This window comes from Delphinus delphis, chromosome 13 (genome assembly GCF_949987515.2).
Source record: "Delphinus delphis chromosome 13, mDelDel1.2, whole genome shotgun sequence".
NCBI classification, from domain to species: Eukaryota; Metazoa; Chordata; class Mammalia; order Artiodactyla; family Delphinidae; genus Delphinus; species Delphinus delphis.
Window position 1 is genome coordinate 9,803,396 of NC_082695.1, and position 14,884 is coordinate 9,818,279.

At 44.0% G+C, this 14,884-nt stretch overlaps 1 protein-coding gene across 1 annotated transcript in view; it reads left to right on the forward strand.

Annotated features, from left to right (window-relative positions):
• The window catches only part of CIT (citron rho-interacting serine/threonine kinase), a 168,159-nt gene that overhangs the window by 111,495 nt on the left and 41,780 nt on the right, over window positions 1-14,884 (forward strand). The window contains exons 21-22 of the mRNA XM_060029296.1: window positions 486-660; window positions 6,077-6,274. Of these exons, the coding sequence (XP_059885279.1) occupies window positions 486-660; window positions 6,077-6,274 (373 nt within the window). The remainder of the gene's footprint in view (window positions 1-485; window positions 661-6,076; window positions 6,275-14,884) is intronic.

Below are 14,884 nucleotides of genomic sequence, written 5' to 3' on the forward strand. Positions count from 1 at the left end.
GCCGCTGTCTGATCTTTGAGTCATTCCAGCTTCTGAGCGGCCTGGTGAAGAGGTGAGCAAGGTCAACAGAGAAGTAGAAGGAGTAGCATTCTTTCTCCTCACCGCCCTCTCTTCCCCAGGGCCTGTCTTAGTGAGTCGTCAGGGTGCTCCTGTACTCTCAGGAGGCCCTTTCTGCTCTCCTCTACAGACTGGAAAAATAAAAAGGTCTACCAAAGGAGTGAAATGATAGTATCTCTTGCATCCCCCTTGACCATACTGAATCCCATTGACGAGGGACTCTGAGCGGTGGGGACTAAACGGGCCCCAGGTCCCCATGCTGGGGCCACGCACACGAGGCCGGGTCAGGGTGGCGCTAACCTGGGAACGGGTGTGGTCCACTTGCTCAGATGCACCTCTCGCTCTGCTTCTGCCCGTCCTTCTGCGGGGACATGCTCACCTCTAAGGAGACTGTGATTTTGCTTGGCTCCTCCCACCACCCCCACCAGGAAGGCCCAGGAAGAAATGATTTCAGAACTCAGGCAGCAGAAGTTTTACCTGGAGACACAGGCTGGGAAGCTGGAGGCCCAGAACCGGAAGCTGGAGGAGCAGCTGGAAAAAATCAGCCACCAAGACCACAGCGACAAGAATCGTCTGCTGGAGCTGGAGACCAGGCTGAGGGAGGTGAGAGTGAGGGGTGATCTCCCAAGGCTATTTTTTGGAGGACCCAGGGGCCCCCAATCATCCAAGTGTCAAGCACAAATCGGTACTTACATGAGAGCCATTGTGTGTGGTGGTGAAGAGTACAGACAGGGCCATGGGGGTCTGCGTTAGAATTCCACTTCCCCTTTTTAGGAGTTTGGTAACCTCGGGTCGGGCAGGCTACCCTACCGCCTCTGTGCTTGAGTTTCCTCATCTGTAAAACGGCCATGAAAACGTATCTCCGTCATGGGGTCACGTGAGGATGACGTAAATTGGTGCATCTTCAAATTGGGGGCAAAGTGATTCCTCCTGTATCCTGATTCATCGAGGGTCACGTGACTGTGTCCATGCACGGAGTTTAGCGCATAGTACATAGTACGGCTCAATGACAGTGACAGAGCGCCCCCCGCCCCATGACAGTGGGAGACTAAAAGAGAAATCTAAACTCTAGGTTTGTCTGATGGAAGGTGATTTGCTTCAGAGGTATTGGGTTGGCCAAAAAGTTCGTCTGGGTTTTTACATAAGATGGAAAAACCCGAGTGAACTTTTTGGCCAACCTAATATAAGGACGCTGGGAAGAACAGCCAGGTTTGGGGAGGGAAATACCACACATTTGGTTGTGACTGAAGCTGTGACTTGACATGGCTCACTGTGTACTTATCAAATGACTGCTGTGTGCTAATTAGTAGCCAGATAGACAGTGGTGACAAGACAGACTCACCCCTGATCTCGGGGGCTGTCAGCCTAGCAGGTGGGTTTAGCTGGCAGAGGCAGGACCGGAGTTCAGGAGGGTGGTCCTTGGAAGTGGGACATCCCGGCTGGGCGTAGAGACACTGGGCTCAAATATTTGTGATGGAATTCTTCAAAGCGGAGATGATCTCTCTTAAGGCAAAGACCATTAAGGCAGACAGTCTTTAGTTAAGGACCAAACCTTGAATTCTGACGCTTAGGAATGTCTTCATTTGTACTGGAGTATTAAAATGAGGCCACTTCTCCCAAGGGCAGGAGTTGTCAAGGTGTGGACCCCTCTCTGTTAGGACCACATGGCCTGTGTGTTGAAATGCAGATTCCTGGGCGGCTTCCTCCCTCAGCTTTTTGAATGGAATGGGGTGGGGTGGGGGTGAGGAGCAGGGATTTGCATTTTTAACCAGTGCCCTGGGTGGTGCTTATGCTTCCGGAGTTTGAGGGCCATTGTTCTAGGTTATCCAGAAGCCTTAGGCGGTGGTTTTGCTTTTCTAATCCAGGCGATATTTTTACTCTTCAGTAAGTTTAACCACACTTCCCCGTAGTGTCAGCCTTAGGAGTGTGAGTGTAAATAACTCGGATAGATTTCTCTGAGCGTGGGAACGCTGGCTGGCTGTCTTTTGCTTTCCCTTCCCACAAATGTCTCTCTTGTGTGTCTGCCCTGCGGCTGTAGCTCCTCTGGGCATTAACCTGCCCCAGGGAAGGCGTGGTGCTTTGTTCTCCAGTCAGTATAGCCAGCCCCACAGGGGCAGTGGGAGAAATTTAGGATGCTTCCCGAGGGGCTCAGGGCTGTATATGCTCCAGGGGAGTCTGGAGTTTAGCTTTATTTATTTATTTATTTTAAAATTTTTATGGGAGTATAGTTGATTTACAATGCTGTGTTAGTTTCTGCTGTACAGCAAAGTGAACGAGTTATACATACATGTATAGCTACTCTTTTTTTAGATTCTTTTCCCATACAGATCATTACAGAGTATTGAGTAGAGTTCCCTGTGCTGTATAGTAGGTCCTTATTAGTTATCTATTTTATGTATAGTAGTGTGTATATGTCAGTCCCAAATCTCCCAATTTATCCCTCTCCCCCTTTCCCCCTCCCCGGTAACCATAAGTTTGTTTTCTACATCTGTGAGTCTATTTCTGTTTTGTAAATAAGTTCATTTGTACCATTCTTTTTAGATTCCACATATAAGTGATATCATATGATATTTGTCTTTCTCTGACTTACTTCACTAGTATGACAATCTCTAGGTCTATCCATGTTGCTGAAAATGACATTATTTTGTTCTTTTTTGTGGCTGAGTAATATTCCATTGTATATATGTACCACATCTTCTTTATCCAATCCTCTGTCGATGGGTATTTAGGTTGCTTCCATGTCCTGGCTATTGTAAATAGTGCCACAATGAATATTGGGGTGCATGTGTCTTTCTGAATTATGGTTTTCTCCAGGTATATGCCCAAGAGTGGGATTGCTGGATCACATGGTAGCTCTATTTTTAGTTTGTTTTTTTTTTTTTTTTTTTTTTTTTTTTTTGTGGTACACAGGCCTCTCTCACTGTTGTGGCCTCTCCCGTTGCGGAGCACAGGCTCCGGATGCGCAGGCTCAGTGGCCATGGCTCACGGGCCCAGCTGCTCCGCGGCATGTGGGATCTTCCCGGACCGGGGCACGAACCCGTGTCCCCTGCATCAGCAGGCGGACTCTCAACCACTGCGCCACCCGGGAAGCCCTAGTTTTAGTTTTTTAAGGAACCTCCATACTGTTCTCCGTAGTGGCTGCACCAATTTACATTCCCACCAGCAGTGCAGGAGGGTTCCCTTTTCTCCACACCCTCCCCAGCAGTTATTGTTTGTAGATTTTTTGATGGTGGCCATTCTCACCCGTTTGAGGTGATACCTCACTGTGGGTGTTTTTTTTTTTTTTTTTTCCCGGTACGTGGGCCTCTCACTGCTGTGGCCTCTCCCGTTGTGGAGCACAGGCTCCAGACGCGCAGGCCCAGCGGCCATGGCTCATGGGCCCAGCCCCTCCGCGGCATGTGGGATCCTCCCGGACCGGGGCACGAACCCGTGTCCCCTGCGTCGGCAGGCGGACTCCCAACCACTGCGCCACCAGGGAAGCCCCTCACTGTCGTTTTGATTTGCATTTCTCTAATAATTAGCCATCTCGAGCATCTTTTCATGTGCTTTTTGGCCATCTTTGGAGAAATGTCTGTTTAGATCTTCTGCCCGTTGTTTGATTGGGTTGATTGTTTTTTTGACGTTGAGCTGCATGAGCTGTTTGTATATTTTGGAGATTAATCCCTTGTCAGTCACTTTGTTTGCACATATTTTCTCCTGGAGTTTAGCTTTAAATCTAGCCAGGCGGTCCGCCTTCTCTTTGCCACCTGCTGCCATTGAGATTGAGGGTAGAGGCCTCAGCCTCGGGTTTGACCCACCTGCAAGGGTCCTGGGCGTCCTTCCCCCCAGCCTGTGGGTGCAGTGTTAGCAGTTTTCCAGCAGCGTGTGTGGCGCAGGGCCCCTGGGTTCTTCCTGCATCGGACAGCATTCTGCTCCCCAACTTCCTCCTGAAGTGTGACAGTGATGTCACCGGCCTCTCATGGTTTTGCCAAGTGGCCTTGGGAGTTTTCAGGCATGCTAGCAGAGTCGCAGCCTCCTCCGACTGCTGGCCTTTTAATAAGACCAACAGTAAGTAGTTAACCCTGCCACTTTTTAGCTGTGTGACGTCTTCTCAGTTCCTGAATCTCTCGGGGCCGCAGTTTGCTTGTCTGTAAAATAGAGGTCATAGTCATACCATCCTTGTTGGGTTGTTAGGACGATGAAATGGGTGAAGACAGTGCCTGGCACGCTGTACATGGGTACTACACCTGCTGCTGTCACATCATCGTTGTCGCCACCGCCGCAGCCATTGTTCTCCTCGTCATCCTCACTAGAGAGAGATCATAGCCTTGGCTTCGGCTGCCGTGGACTTCTTAAGGGCTCCCAGATCCAGCCGACCCGCCCAGACCTGTCTCTTGAGTTTCTGACCTGTTGTCCCAGTAGACACTGGACACCTCCACTCAGATGTCTCCCTTGCAGCTCACGTTCAACGTGTCAAGAGTGAATTTCTTACCCTTATCCTCAGATTGGCCCTTCCTCTCCTGTCCCCTGTCGTGGCCAGTGGTCTGTCTGTGTAATTCAGATGCCCAGCAACGTAGGTGTCACATTTGCCTCCTCTCTGTCCTTTGTTCTCTGTCCCACTCTGAGTTAACCACTACATCCTGTCAGTTCTCTAGGCTGAATCTTTTAAAGTCTTTCTCCTCTTCATGCCTATGGCCTTTGGGACTTGGGTGTCACCTTTTCCAGGGAGCCTTCTCCATCCCCTTGGAGCTGGATGGGATGTCCTTTGGGTCCCCGTGGCCTTTCATATTTAGCTTGTACCCTTTCGCTTTCAGTGGGCTCTCCAAGGGCAGCAAGCATCTCTTATTTGCTTGGCATCCCCATGTCTGACGCAGGGTCTGGTCCCTAGGACAGCTTGTCAGTGTTGGTTACGTCAGCAGATGTGCCGGGGTCTCCCACATCTCCATGCCTTGGACGTCTTGCTTCCTCTGCTTGGAATTTTCTTTCCCTTCTTAGATGCTTGTTTGGCTCCTGGATTCTTCAACACAGAGATCCCCAGTCACCTCCTCTCCCCCTCTGCTGTGTTCCCATCACATCCCTGCATCTCCTGACCATTGCACTCGACCACAATGTATGGCAATGGTTGGTTTTTATTTTTCTCCCCAACTTGAAGGCAGAGACTATTTTTCATCTCCGTATTTCATTTTACACAGAATTTGCCAAGTAAATTGTATTTTTCTTTTTTTTATGTTAATAGTGAGTACCTTTAATACTTATTTATTTATTCATTATTTATTTATTTATTTTGGCTGTGCCGGGTCTTAGTTGCAGCATGCGGGATCTTCACTTGCAGCATTCGGACTTCTTAGTTGTGGCATATGGATTCTTAGTTGCGGCGTGCATGTGAGATCTAGTTCCCTGACCAGGGATTCAAACCCGGGCCCCCTGTATTGGGAGCGTGGAGTCTTACCCACTGGACCACCAGGAAAGTCCCAAGTAAATTTTTCTTGAATGGACGAAAGGTTGAGTAGATAGATGGATAGATGGGCAGATGGAGGGAAGAATGATTAGTACACAATATGACCTTCATTTGGGTTACCTAATCAGAACAAATCAGAGCAGAAATATTTAAAATAAGTAGAATTCAGTCTGTTGTTCCACTTGTACTCCCATTCTAAAGGTGTCCTTGTTACTAATACAATGTTATTTATATCTGTTTACTTTTAAACTTTTTTCTAATAAGAACAACCATCATCATTTTCATAGGGGATTCTTGCTGTGTGGTTTTCTTTTTTAGAAGCTTTCCCAAGCATTCGAATATATGAAAGGAAGGGATGGTTTGTATTGGTAATATATGTTGTATATACTCTTATGTGTTCTCACTCCTGTTGATTTTTGAGACTTATCAAAGTCAGAGCTGTTTTATTGCATTTTTTTTCCTTCTCAGTTGAGTGCTGAGAATTTGATTCCATGACCAAATTTAAGATGCAGATTGCATGGCAGGTTGCATCTTGGCTTTCTCTTCAGTTAAGGTCAACGAGCATCTCTCTCTCTGTCTCAGGTCAGTCTAGAGCATGAAGAGCAGAAACTGGAGCTCAAGCGTCAGCTCACGGAGCTGCAGCTCTCTCTGCAGGAGCGCGAGTCTCAGCTGACAGCCCTGCAGGCAGCCCGGGCAGCTCTGGAGAGCCAGCTCCGCCAGGCAAAGACAGAGCTGGAAGAGACAACAGCGGAAGCAGAAGAAGAGATCCAGGCGCTCACGGTAGGATGAGTGTAGAGCTGAGAATATTTGCTTACCCTCAGAAATGCCAAGAGAGAAAAAATAAACCAGAGGGATGCTTAATGGGAAGAAAATTGGCTTATGTAGGCTGCTTCCTCTTTGGAATTAGTAAACTAGATCAACTGGGCAATATCTGAGCTTTCCTAAGGATCTTGAAAAGTCCCTCCTTTATTTATGCATTTCCCTCTTTTTAAAATAATCATCACTATATTTTAAACTTTAGCTTAACCAAAGTCTGTTTACTTGGGTCTTCTACTTTAGTTTTCAATAAACATTAAAAAAATAATAATCTTATATCTTACAGTAGTCTTTCTACCATATTTTTGTTTTTGTTTTGGTTAACCTCATTTGTGTTCCTTTTTTTTTTCAAGCTGTAGATTCTGTTTCGAGTCTTTATAGTATGCATTTGGTAGGTTCTGGATGGAAATGATTCTAATGAATGAGGGATTGTTTCTCTAAAAGGGACCTGGCTTCCCTGCTCGTTCTGAGAGACTGGTTTGCTCACATGAAGAGTGTTCTCAGGAGGTATATTGTTGGTGGGCGGCCCCTGGATTTAGACCTTAGTTCTTTCTGCAGGTCTCAAAATGTGACTTCGTTGGCCAATCTCCCACAGTTGATCCTTCTCACACGGACTGACCCAGGCTAACAAAACTGACAGAATTTTACATGTAAAAATGCCAATTTACCAGCTTTACAGAGGGAAATACAACCGCCAAGTTGACCAGGATAAGCTTCACATTCTTCCCCTTCAGAGAAATCTACTTATAAATCCCATTTCTCTTGGAAGGCTGCTTGGTGGACCTGGACTCTGGGCACAGAGAGCTGAATGAGTTTAATGGCTGGTATCAACCAAGTGCATACATTTCTAATGGTAACATACTGTACTTGCCAAGTGGACGGGCACACTCATGCCTGCTGGTCAGGGTACCCCCTTCTGTGGGCAGGGCACAATGCAGCTGATGTTCAGAGTCTTTTTCAATAAGGTACCAAATGGGTATCTTATTCATTCTGACTCATTTTGGATCCTGTCCCCATCTCCATCAGCAAACACCTCTAAACATCTCTTAGAGTGGGGTTACTTCTGCAGATGATCATGCACTTTTGTTGCTTATGATTTACCCTGTTTAAAACTAATACGTGTGTGTATGTATATATACATATATATATAAAAATATATATTTTTTTAACTAATTTCCTTCTTAGAAGTTATCTACCACTGTTGGGTGTTTGGGGACCAAATTGGGAACATGATCTGAGAGTGCCAGGGTCTTTATGGACCAGTCCAGGATACAGGGCCTTCCAGGATTCTGGGGATACAAAGTAGCTCCTTTATAGAAGATGCTTGTGCATCCTGGATTATCCAGGACTTACGCCAAGTTCAGATATTGGTTGCAACCTTAGTTTCCAATGTTTTCTCTATGAAAACGCTCATTAAATGATGCCATGTGCCCCCAGTATTTGGTTTGGAGAAAATAGTTAGTGTCTCTTTGTTTATATTCTGCCCTGTTTCAAAAATGGATTGGAAACAGTTTGGAAAGATACGAAACAGTATAACAGGATCGAATAAGAAAGAAAAGTCTAAGAGAAAAGAAGTCATAGAAGAAAAAAATGGAGGTAAGAATGAAATGAATATATACGCCAAGAAGGCGTATACACTTTCTGGAGTGGGGTGGATGTGGAGAGAGACAGCCAGATGGCATTTCTTAGCTGCTAAAAGAGACACCTAAAATCCAACCACTATTATATTTAATGCCTTGTATATTAATATTTCCCCCCACATGAACCACCCCAGCTCTGAAAGAAGGAGACGTCAGTCATTTAATCTGTACTTAATGAGTCCTCACTGTGCGCCTAGTGCTGTGTCTTTAGCTTTTTCTTCCCAGGGGACTGGCCTGTAATCCCTCAAATCCTTTTACCATGGAGTGGAGGAGAAGGAAACATTTACCTCTCTACTCTGTTGGAATTGGGAGGGAGGCGGTGGTCATGCGTCTTACCCTGCCCGTTTGGAAGGAGGAGGGTATACAGTAGAGCTTGTGTCGCTGCTGTTTATCTGTGGGGAAATTAGTTTTTCAGTCCTGTCTTGCTGCTGGTTGGAATGTGCTGTGTCTAATGGCTGCTGGACGCCTGCACAGCAGCAAGTCACGACTTAATTTAGTCAGATGAGATCACTGCCTCAGAGCATCTTAAAAAAAAAAAAAGAAAGAAAGAAACAAACCTCCCTAGGTCTGGAAACTAGGGCTCTACGATTCTCACAGATGAGGATCCCTTGGAAAATAGGGCTTGTTCACAATGATGACAGGAAAGTGCCTTTGGTCAAACAGCTGTTCGTAAGCCCATCATGCAGGAATCCAAACCTCACATCAATTTGCCTCAGTTCAGTTTGAAGGCTGTGGGTTTTTCCTCTCCCCTCCTCTTGATTATGTCCCATAAATCTGGTCATGGACCACAGGTGGCTGTTGCCTGAATGGCTTTGTTGAATTTGTTCTGAAGAATGTATTTTCTGAGAGAGAGAGAGAGAAAATGGTCACAGATGCAGTACCCTGACTCTCCCTCTCTCATTGTTCTGGCCCAAGTTCAGAGCCAACGTAAGCATCAATCAAATTCAACCAGCTGGATCTAAAATGATCTCCTAGGAGGCTTGTTTGCTTCATAGTAGGCTGTTTTATCAAGAAAAGGAAATAGTCAAATGGGCTATTATTGCTTTAATTCTAAGAGGTGGCCACCTCCTCACCTGGGAGGGGAGCAGTTACCCTGTTTGGCTTCTGCCCCTGGGCCAAAAATTGATGGAGCACAGTTAATGGAAGCTCTCCATTGAAGAAGTGTGGCAGAGGCCACCAGTTGCCATTGTTGGTCTTCCTCAGGCTTTCTTTTTTCCCATTCTCCCTTTACCCACCCTGTCAATTGCATTTGCATTGAAATTCACTGGCCATTAAAAGCTGAGATTGAGTCAAGGTGGACAGCAGCAAGAGAGTCAGATTTAAACAAAAAGTCATGCTTTTAAGATGCTTCAGTGCTTATTGGTGGAAGAGAGAATTTTCCACCTGGAATGGAAATTTATAACTCCATGTAGAGACTTCCCTGGCGGTCCAGTGGTTAAGACTTCGCCTTCCAGCGCAGGGGGTGTGGGTTCAGTCTCTGGTTGGGGAGCTAAGATCCTGCATGCCTTGGGGCCAAAAAACCAAAACATAAAACAGAAGCAATATTGTAACAAATTCAATAAAGACTTTAAAAATGGTCCACATCAAAAAATCTTTAAAAAAAAAAAAAAAAGACTCCGTGTAGTGCCTTCTTCTGTGGAAGAGAATTTGAGCTTGCACACTTCATTGCATGCAGACGTGCGACGTGATGGGAGCGTTGCTCTGAGTGGGGCTGCGGGGTAGAGGAACTGTGTGGGCTTCGTGCCCACCAGCATGGCCCCACAAACACGTTTCATGTCCCTGTCCTCACGTTCTTTTACTGATTTTGTTAAATGACTAATGCTGAATAATCAAGTCAAAAGCTAGAGACACTCCAGAAAGGGATTCTCCCAGCAGAGCGTGATGGTGGGATCCCAGAGTCATCCTCTTTGATTTGTTAAAATCATTAGTCAGTGCACGCTCTCTTTTTCTCTTTTACATAACTATCAATTGTTGTATTGAATTAGTAACCCATCGGCACGATAGGCGAGATGTGAAATTGGGTCACTTAAGGTGACAGTGTTGCTTGGTGCCTGCCTTCCCAGGGAAAGGGGTGGATGTGTGGAAGCCTGTGTTCTAGGATCCTGACGGTGGATCCCAGAAGGCGGTCAGACACCTAAACACATGTTTCCTTTTCACAGTTCTACAGGTATTTTCTCTCATCAAGGTTGCATAATAGTTCTCTTTTCTTCATTCCTCTTGTAACTTTCCTTAAAATTAAAGAAGACATAAATACTCCCCAAAGTGAGTGCCTCTCTGATTTCCAGGATGCAGCCTGTCCCTTCTGCCTCTTGCCACCCAACCCCTAGGTCAGTGGTTCTCAAGTTGTGGGGGGTGTCTGTGGCTCCGTGGGGGGTCCCCAAGTTCAGGTTATTTTCATAATAATACTAAGCTGTCATGTGGTGTTTTTCATTGTGTTAACATTTGCACCGATGGTGCAAAAGCAATACTTTTATTTAAAAAAATAATAAATGTTTGAAAAAATCTGCTTTAACTTCTAATGTGGTTAATAGAGATAGACATAACTCACATAAACAAAAGCCCTTTGGGGTCCTCAGTAATTTTTAAGAGGGTAAATATTTATTCCCTGTAGCTTCTAACACCTAATTAACACTCAGATATTTCATTGAGAGAATCCAAAGCTTGTGTTACATATTTTATTACCTTTATATATAATGTGACTTTTTGTTTTACAACTTATTTCAAAGGAACATAAAACATGTTTCTTGCCATTTTAAAGCTCAGATCAGTTCAGTGATTGTTACAGTACTTCCAGCAGTCACAACAGTCACAACTACATTTTGTGTTTATATTTCAGTCAATAATAAATCAAAAGCCATAGCAGTTCCTTACATTATACCCTCAAAGAGGAGTGTCATTTGATGTGTCAGAGTGATCCAAAGGCCTCATGATGGTAAATTATAATAGAAATATTAGTGACTGAAATTTCAGGCTACTGTGGGGCAGTTAGGCAAGTTTCTACTGGTGTGGTGTTATTTGGAAACTTTGCTATTAGTCAAAGTGGAACAGGTCTTCTATCCCTCAGTCTAGGCCAGAAAGCTTTTTTATAATCATTGCTTAGGCTTTGAAGAAGTTAACTCCACCTTCAGCTTCCTGTTTCTGTCTGAGTAATTTCACACCAAATAGTCATTTAGAGTAGAGGTTGGCAAGCTATAGCCAGTGGGCCAAATTTAGTCTGCTTCCTGTAAATAAAGTTTTATTCACACACAATCACACCCATTTGTGTACATATTGTCTGTGGGTGGTTTTGTGCTGTGAGGGCAGAGTTGAGTAGTTGTGACAGAGACTGAGTGGCCTTCAAAGCCAAAAATATTTACTATCTGATCCTTACAAGAAAAAAGGTGTTCATTCCTGCTCTAGAGTTTACTAACCTAAGGATTCTTCCTTTAGGATACTCACAAATGAGATTCATCAGTGATACAAATAGCCACGTTCCTAATTTGGATAAATTGTATTCTTGCCCCATTAAATTAATAAATCTCTCATATCATTATTAGGCAAAACACAGTTTTGGGGAAAAAATCATAATCTATTAAATTAGTTCATGAAAATAGGGGCTAATTATTTGAGTTGATTCTAAGTGATAACTCTTAATTTATGAATCTGTAAGTCCGTCTGTGCAATTACTGATTTTTGTTTTGTTTTACATTTTTCCAGTCCTCTTCATTCTTTTGTGTAGATTTAAGTCTCTGGTTGTCATCTTCTGCCTGAAAGACTTCCTTTAACATTTCTTATAGTACAGGTGTGTGGGTGGCAAATTCTTTCAGCTTTTGTGTGTCTGGAAAGGTCTTTATTTCGCCTTCATTTTTGAAAGACATTTTTGCTGGGTATAGAATTCTAGGTTGACAGATTTTTGTTTTTGTTTTCCTTTCAGTACTTTAAAGATGTTGCTCCACTGTCTTCTAGCTTACTCCCCTCCAAAACCCCTCCAACCTCACTGGGAGAAATCTTTCTTCTCTTTGTTTCTCTATAAGTAACTTGTCTTTTTTCTCTAGCTGGTTTTAAGCTTTTTCTTTTTTCTTTTTTTTTTTTCTGGTATGCGGGCCTCTCACTGTTGTGGCCTCTCCCGTTGCGGAGCACAGGCTCCGGACGCGCAGGCCCAGCGGCCATGGCTCACGGGCCCAGCCGCTCCGCGGCATGTGGGATCTTCCCGGACCAGGGCATGAACCCATATCCTCTGCATCTGCAGGTGGACTCTCAACCACTGCGCCACCAGGGAAGCCCAAGCTTTTTCTCTCTGTGTTACTGGTTTTAAGCAGTTTGATTATGATGTGATTTAGCTTAATTTCCTTCATGTTTCCTGTGCTTAGGGCTCATTTAACTTTTTGCATCTATGGATTTATTTTTTCATTGACTTTGGAAAATTTGTGGCCATTATTTCTTCAAATTTTTTTTCTGTCTCACCCCTACACTCCTTCAGGGACTTTGATTACATGTATATCAGGCTCCTTGGAGTTGTCTCACAGCTCATTGATGCTCTGTTCATTTTTTACGTCTTTTTTTTTTCTTTGTGTATTTCATCTTGGATAGTTTCTGTTGCTATGTCTTCAAGTTCACTAATCTTTTTTTCTGCGGTGGCTAATCTGCTGTTATAAACTTAAAATATAAATCTATGGCAAAATAGACATATTTAGAGAATACATCACAGCTAAATTAGGTGCTGAATTTTTCTTTTAAATTTATTTATTTATGTATGTATGTATTTATTTTTGGCAGCGTTGGGTCTTCATTGCTGCACATGGACTTTCTCTAGTTGTGGCGAGTGGGGGCTACTCCTCGTTGCGGTGCACGGGCTTCTCACTGCATGGCTTCTTGTTGCAGAGCATGAGCTCTAGGCACGCAGCTTTAGCAGTTGTGGCACTCGGGCTCAGTAGTTGTGGCTCGTGGGCTCTAGAGCGCAGTCTCAGTAGTTGTGGCACACAGGCTTAGCTGCTCTGCGGCATGTGGGATCTTCCCGGACCAGGGCTTAAACCCGTGTCCCCTGCATTGACAGGCTAGGTGCTGAATTTTTTGACTTACTTCTCTTGTAGACCTTTTTCTTTTTTTAAAAAAATTGAAGTATAGTTGATTTACAGTATTGTGTTTCTGGTGTACAGCAAATTGATTCAGCTACATTTTTTTAAATATTCTTTTCCATTTTGATTTATTAGAAGATATTGAATATAGTCCCCTGTGCTATACAGTAGGACCTTGTTGTTTATCTATTTTGTATGTAGTAGTTTGTATCTGCTAATCCCAAACTCCTAATTTATCCCTGCCCTTTCCCCTTTGGTAACCATAAGTTTGTTTTCTATGTCTGTGAGTCTGTTTCTGTTTTCTAAATAAGTTCATTTGTATCATACTTTAGATTCCACATATAAGTGATATCATATGATATTTGTCTTTTCCTGTCTGACTTACTTCACTTAGTATGATAATCTCTAGGTCCATCCAATGTGGCTGCAAAAGGCATTATTTCATTCTTCTTTTATGCCTGAGTAGTATTCATTGTGTATATACCACATCTTCTTTATCCATTCATCTGCTGATGGACATTTAGGCTGTTTCCATGTCTTGGCTATTGTACATAGTGCTGCTATGAACACTGGGGTGCATATATCTTTTTGAATTAAGAGTTTTCTCTGGATATATGCCCAGGAGTGGGATTGCTAGATCATATGGTAGCTCTATTTTTATTTTTTTAAGGAACCTCCATACTGTTCTCCATAGTGGCTGCATCAATTTACATTCCCACCAACAGTGTAGGAGGGTTCCCTTTTTTCCACACCCTCTCCAGCATTTATTACTTATTAATCTCCGATAGAGATGATTATTTTTTATTTTTTTTTAAAGCGAAGGACCACATTTTCCTTGGCCTCAAACTGGATTCTTCTTTGGGCTTTCATAGCTAAGCAAATGGTGCCGTAATCTACCTTGTCTTCCAAATCAAAAGTCCGTTAAGGAACCCTTGGCCCCCATGTCCATCAACAAGTCTTATTACCTGTGCTTCCAAAAGAGATCTCACCTCCATCCACTTCTCTGCATCTTCTGTCACGTCCAGCTCCAAGCCACCATCCTCTCTTCCTTTAATGACAGCAGCGACCTCCTCAGTAGTTTTTGAACTTCCTTCTACATTTGTCCTGTTTTGCTCTGTTCTTCCTGCAGCATCCACAAAACGACAACCAGGCCATGTCACTCTGCATTTTAAAACCTCTGTTGGCCTCCAATTAATTGCATTTTGAATGAAATCCAAACTCTTTTCTTGGCCTTCAAGATCCTTGGTCTGGGCTTCCCTGGTGGCGCAGTGGTTGAGAGTCCACCTGCCGATGCAGGGGACACGGGTTCGTGCACCGGTCCGGGAAGATCCCACATGCCGCAGAGTGTCTGGGCCCGTGAGCCATGGCTGCTGAGCCTGAGTGTCCAGAGCCTGTGCTCCGCAACGGCAGAGGCCACAACAGTGAGAGGCCCGCGTACCACAAAAAAAAAAAAAAAAAAGATTCTTGGTCTGGGCCTGCCTCTCTACCATCAGCTTGGGCCACATTTTCCCTCTTTTGTTCTTTGGCCACAGTCCACAGAAGAATACATCTTACCTTGCAGTCTCATACAAGGGATCCTATATACTGAGTTTCAATGAGTTTTAAGGTGGATAATCAGGATGCATCTTATAGCCTGTATATGATTCTGTAGTCATAAGGACATAAACATGTCATAGTTTCATTGGCAGTACTTCTTTTTCTTAATGTTACATAAAATTGTGGTAAATCTTACAATTGATAGCAACTTAAACTTGATGACTTATGGTATCTGAAACAAGTTTCCAACAATGGTGCTTACCTTTACTCTCCAAGGTACATTCTGATGTTTTCTAATGTATCCTGTTTATTCCATTTCATTGGATAAAACAAACCAAAAAAAT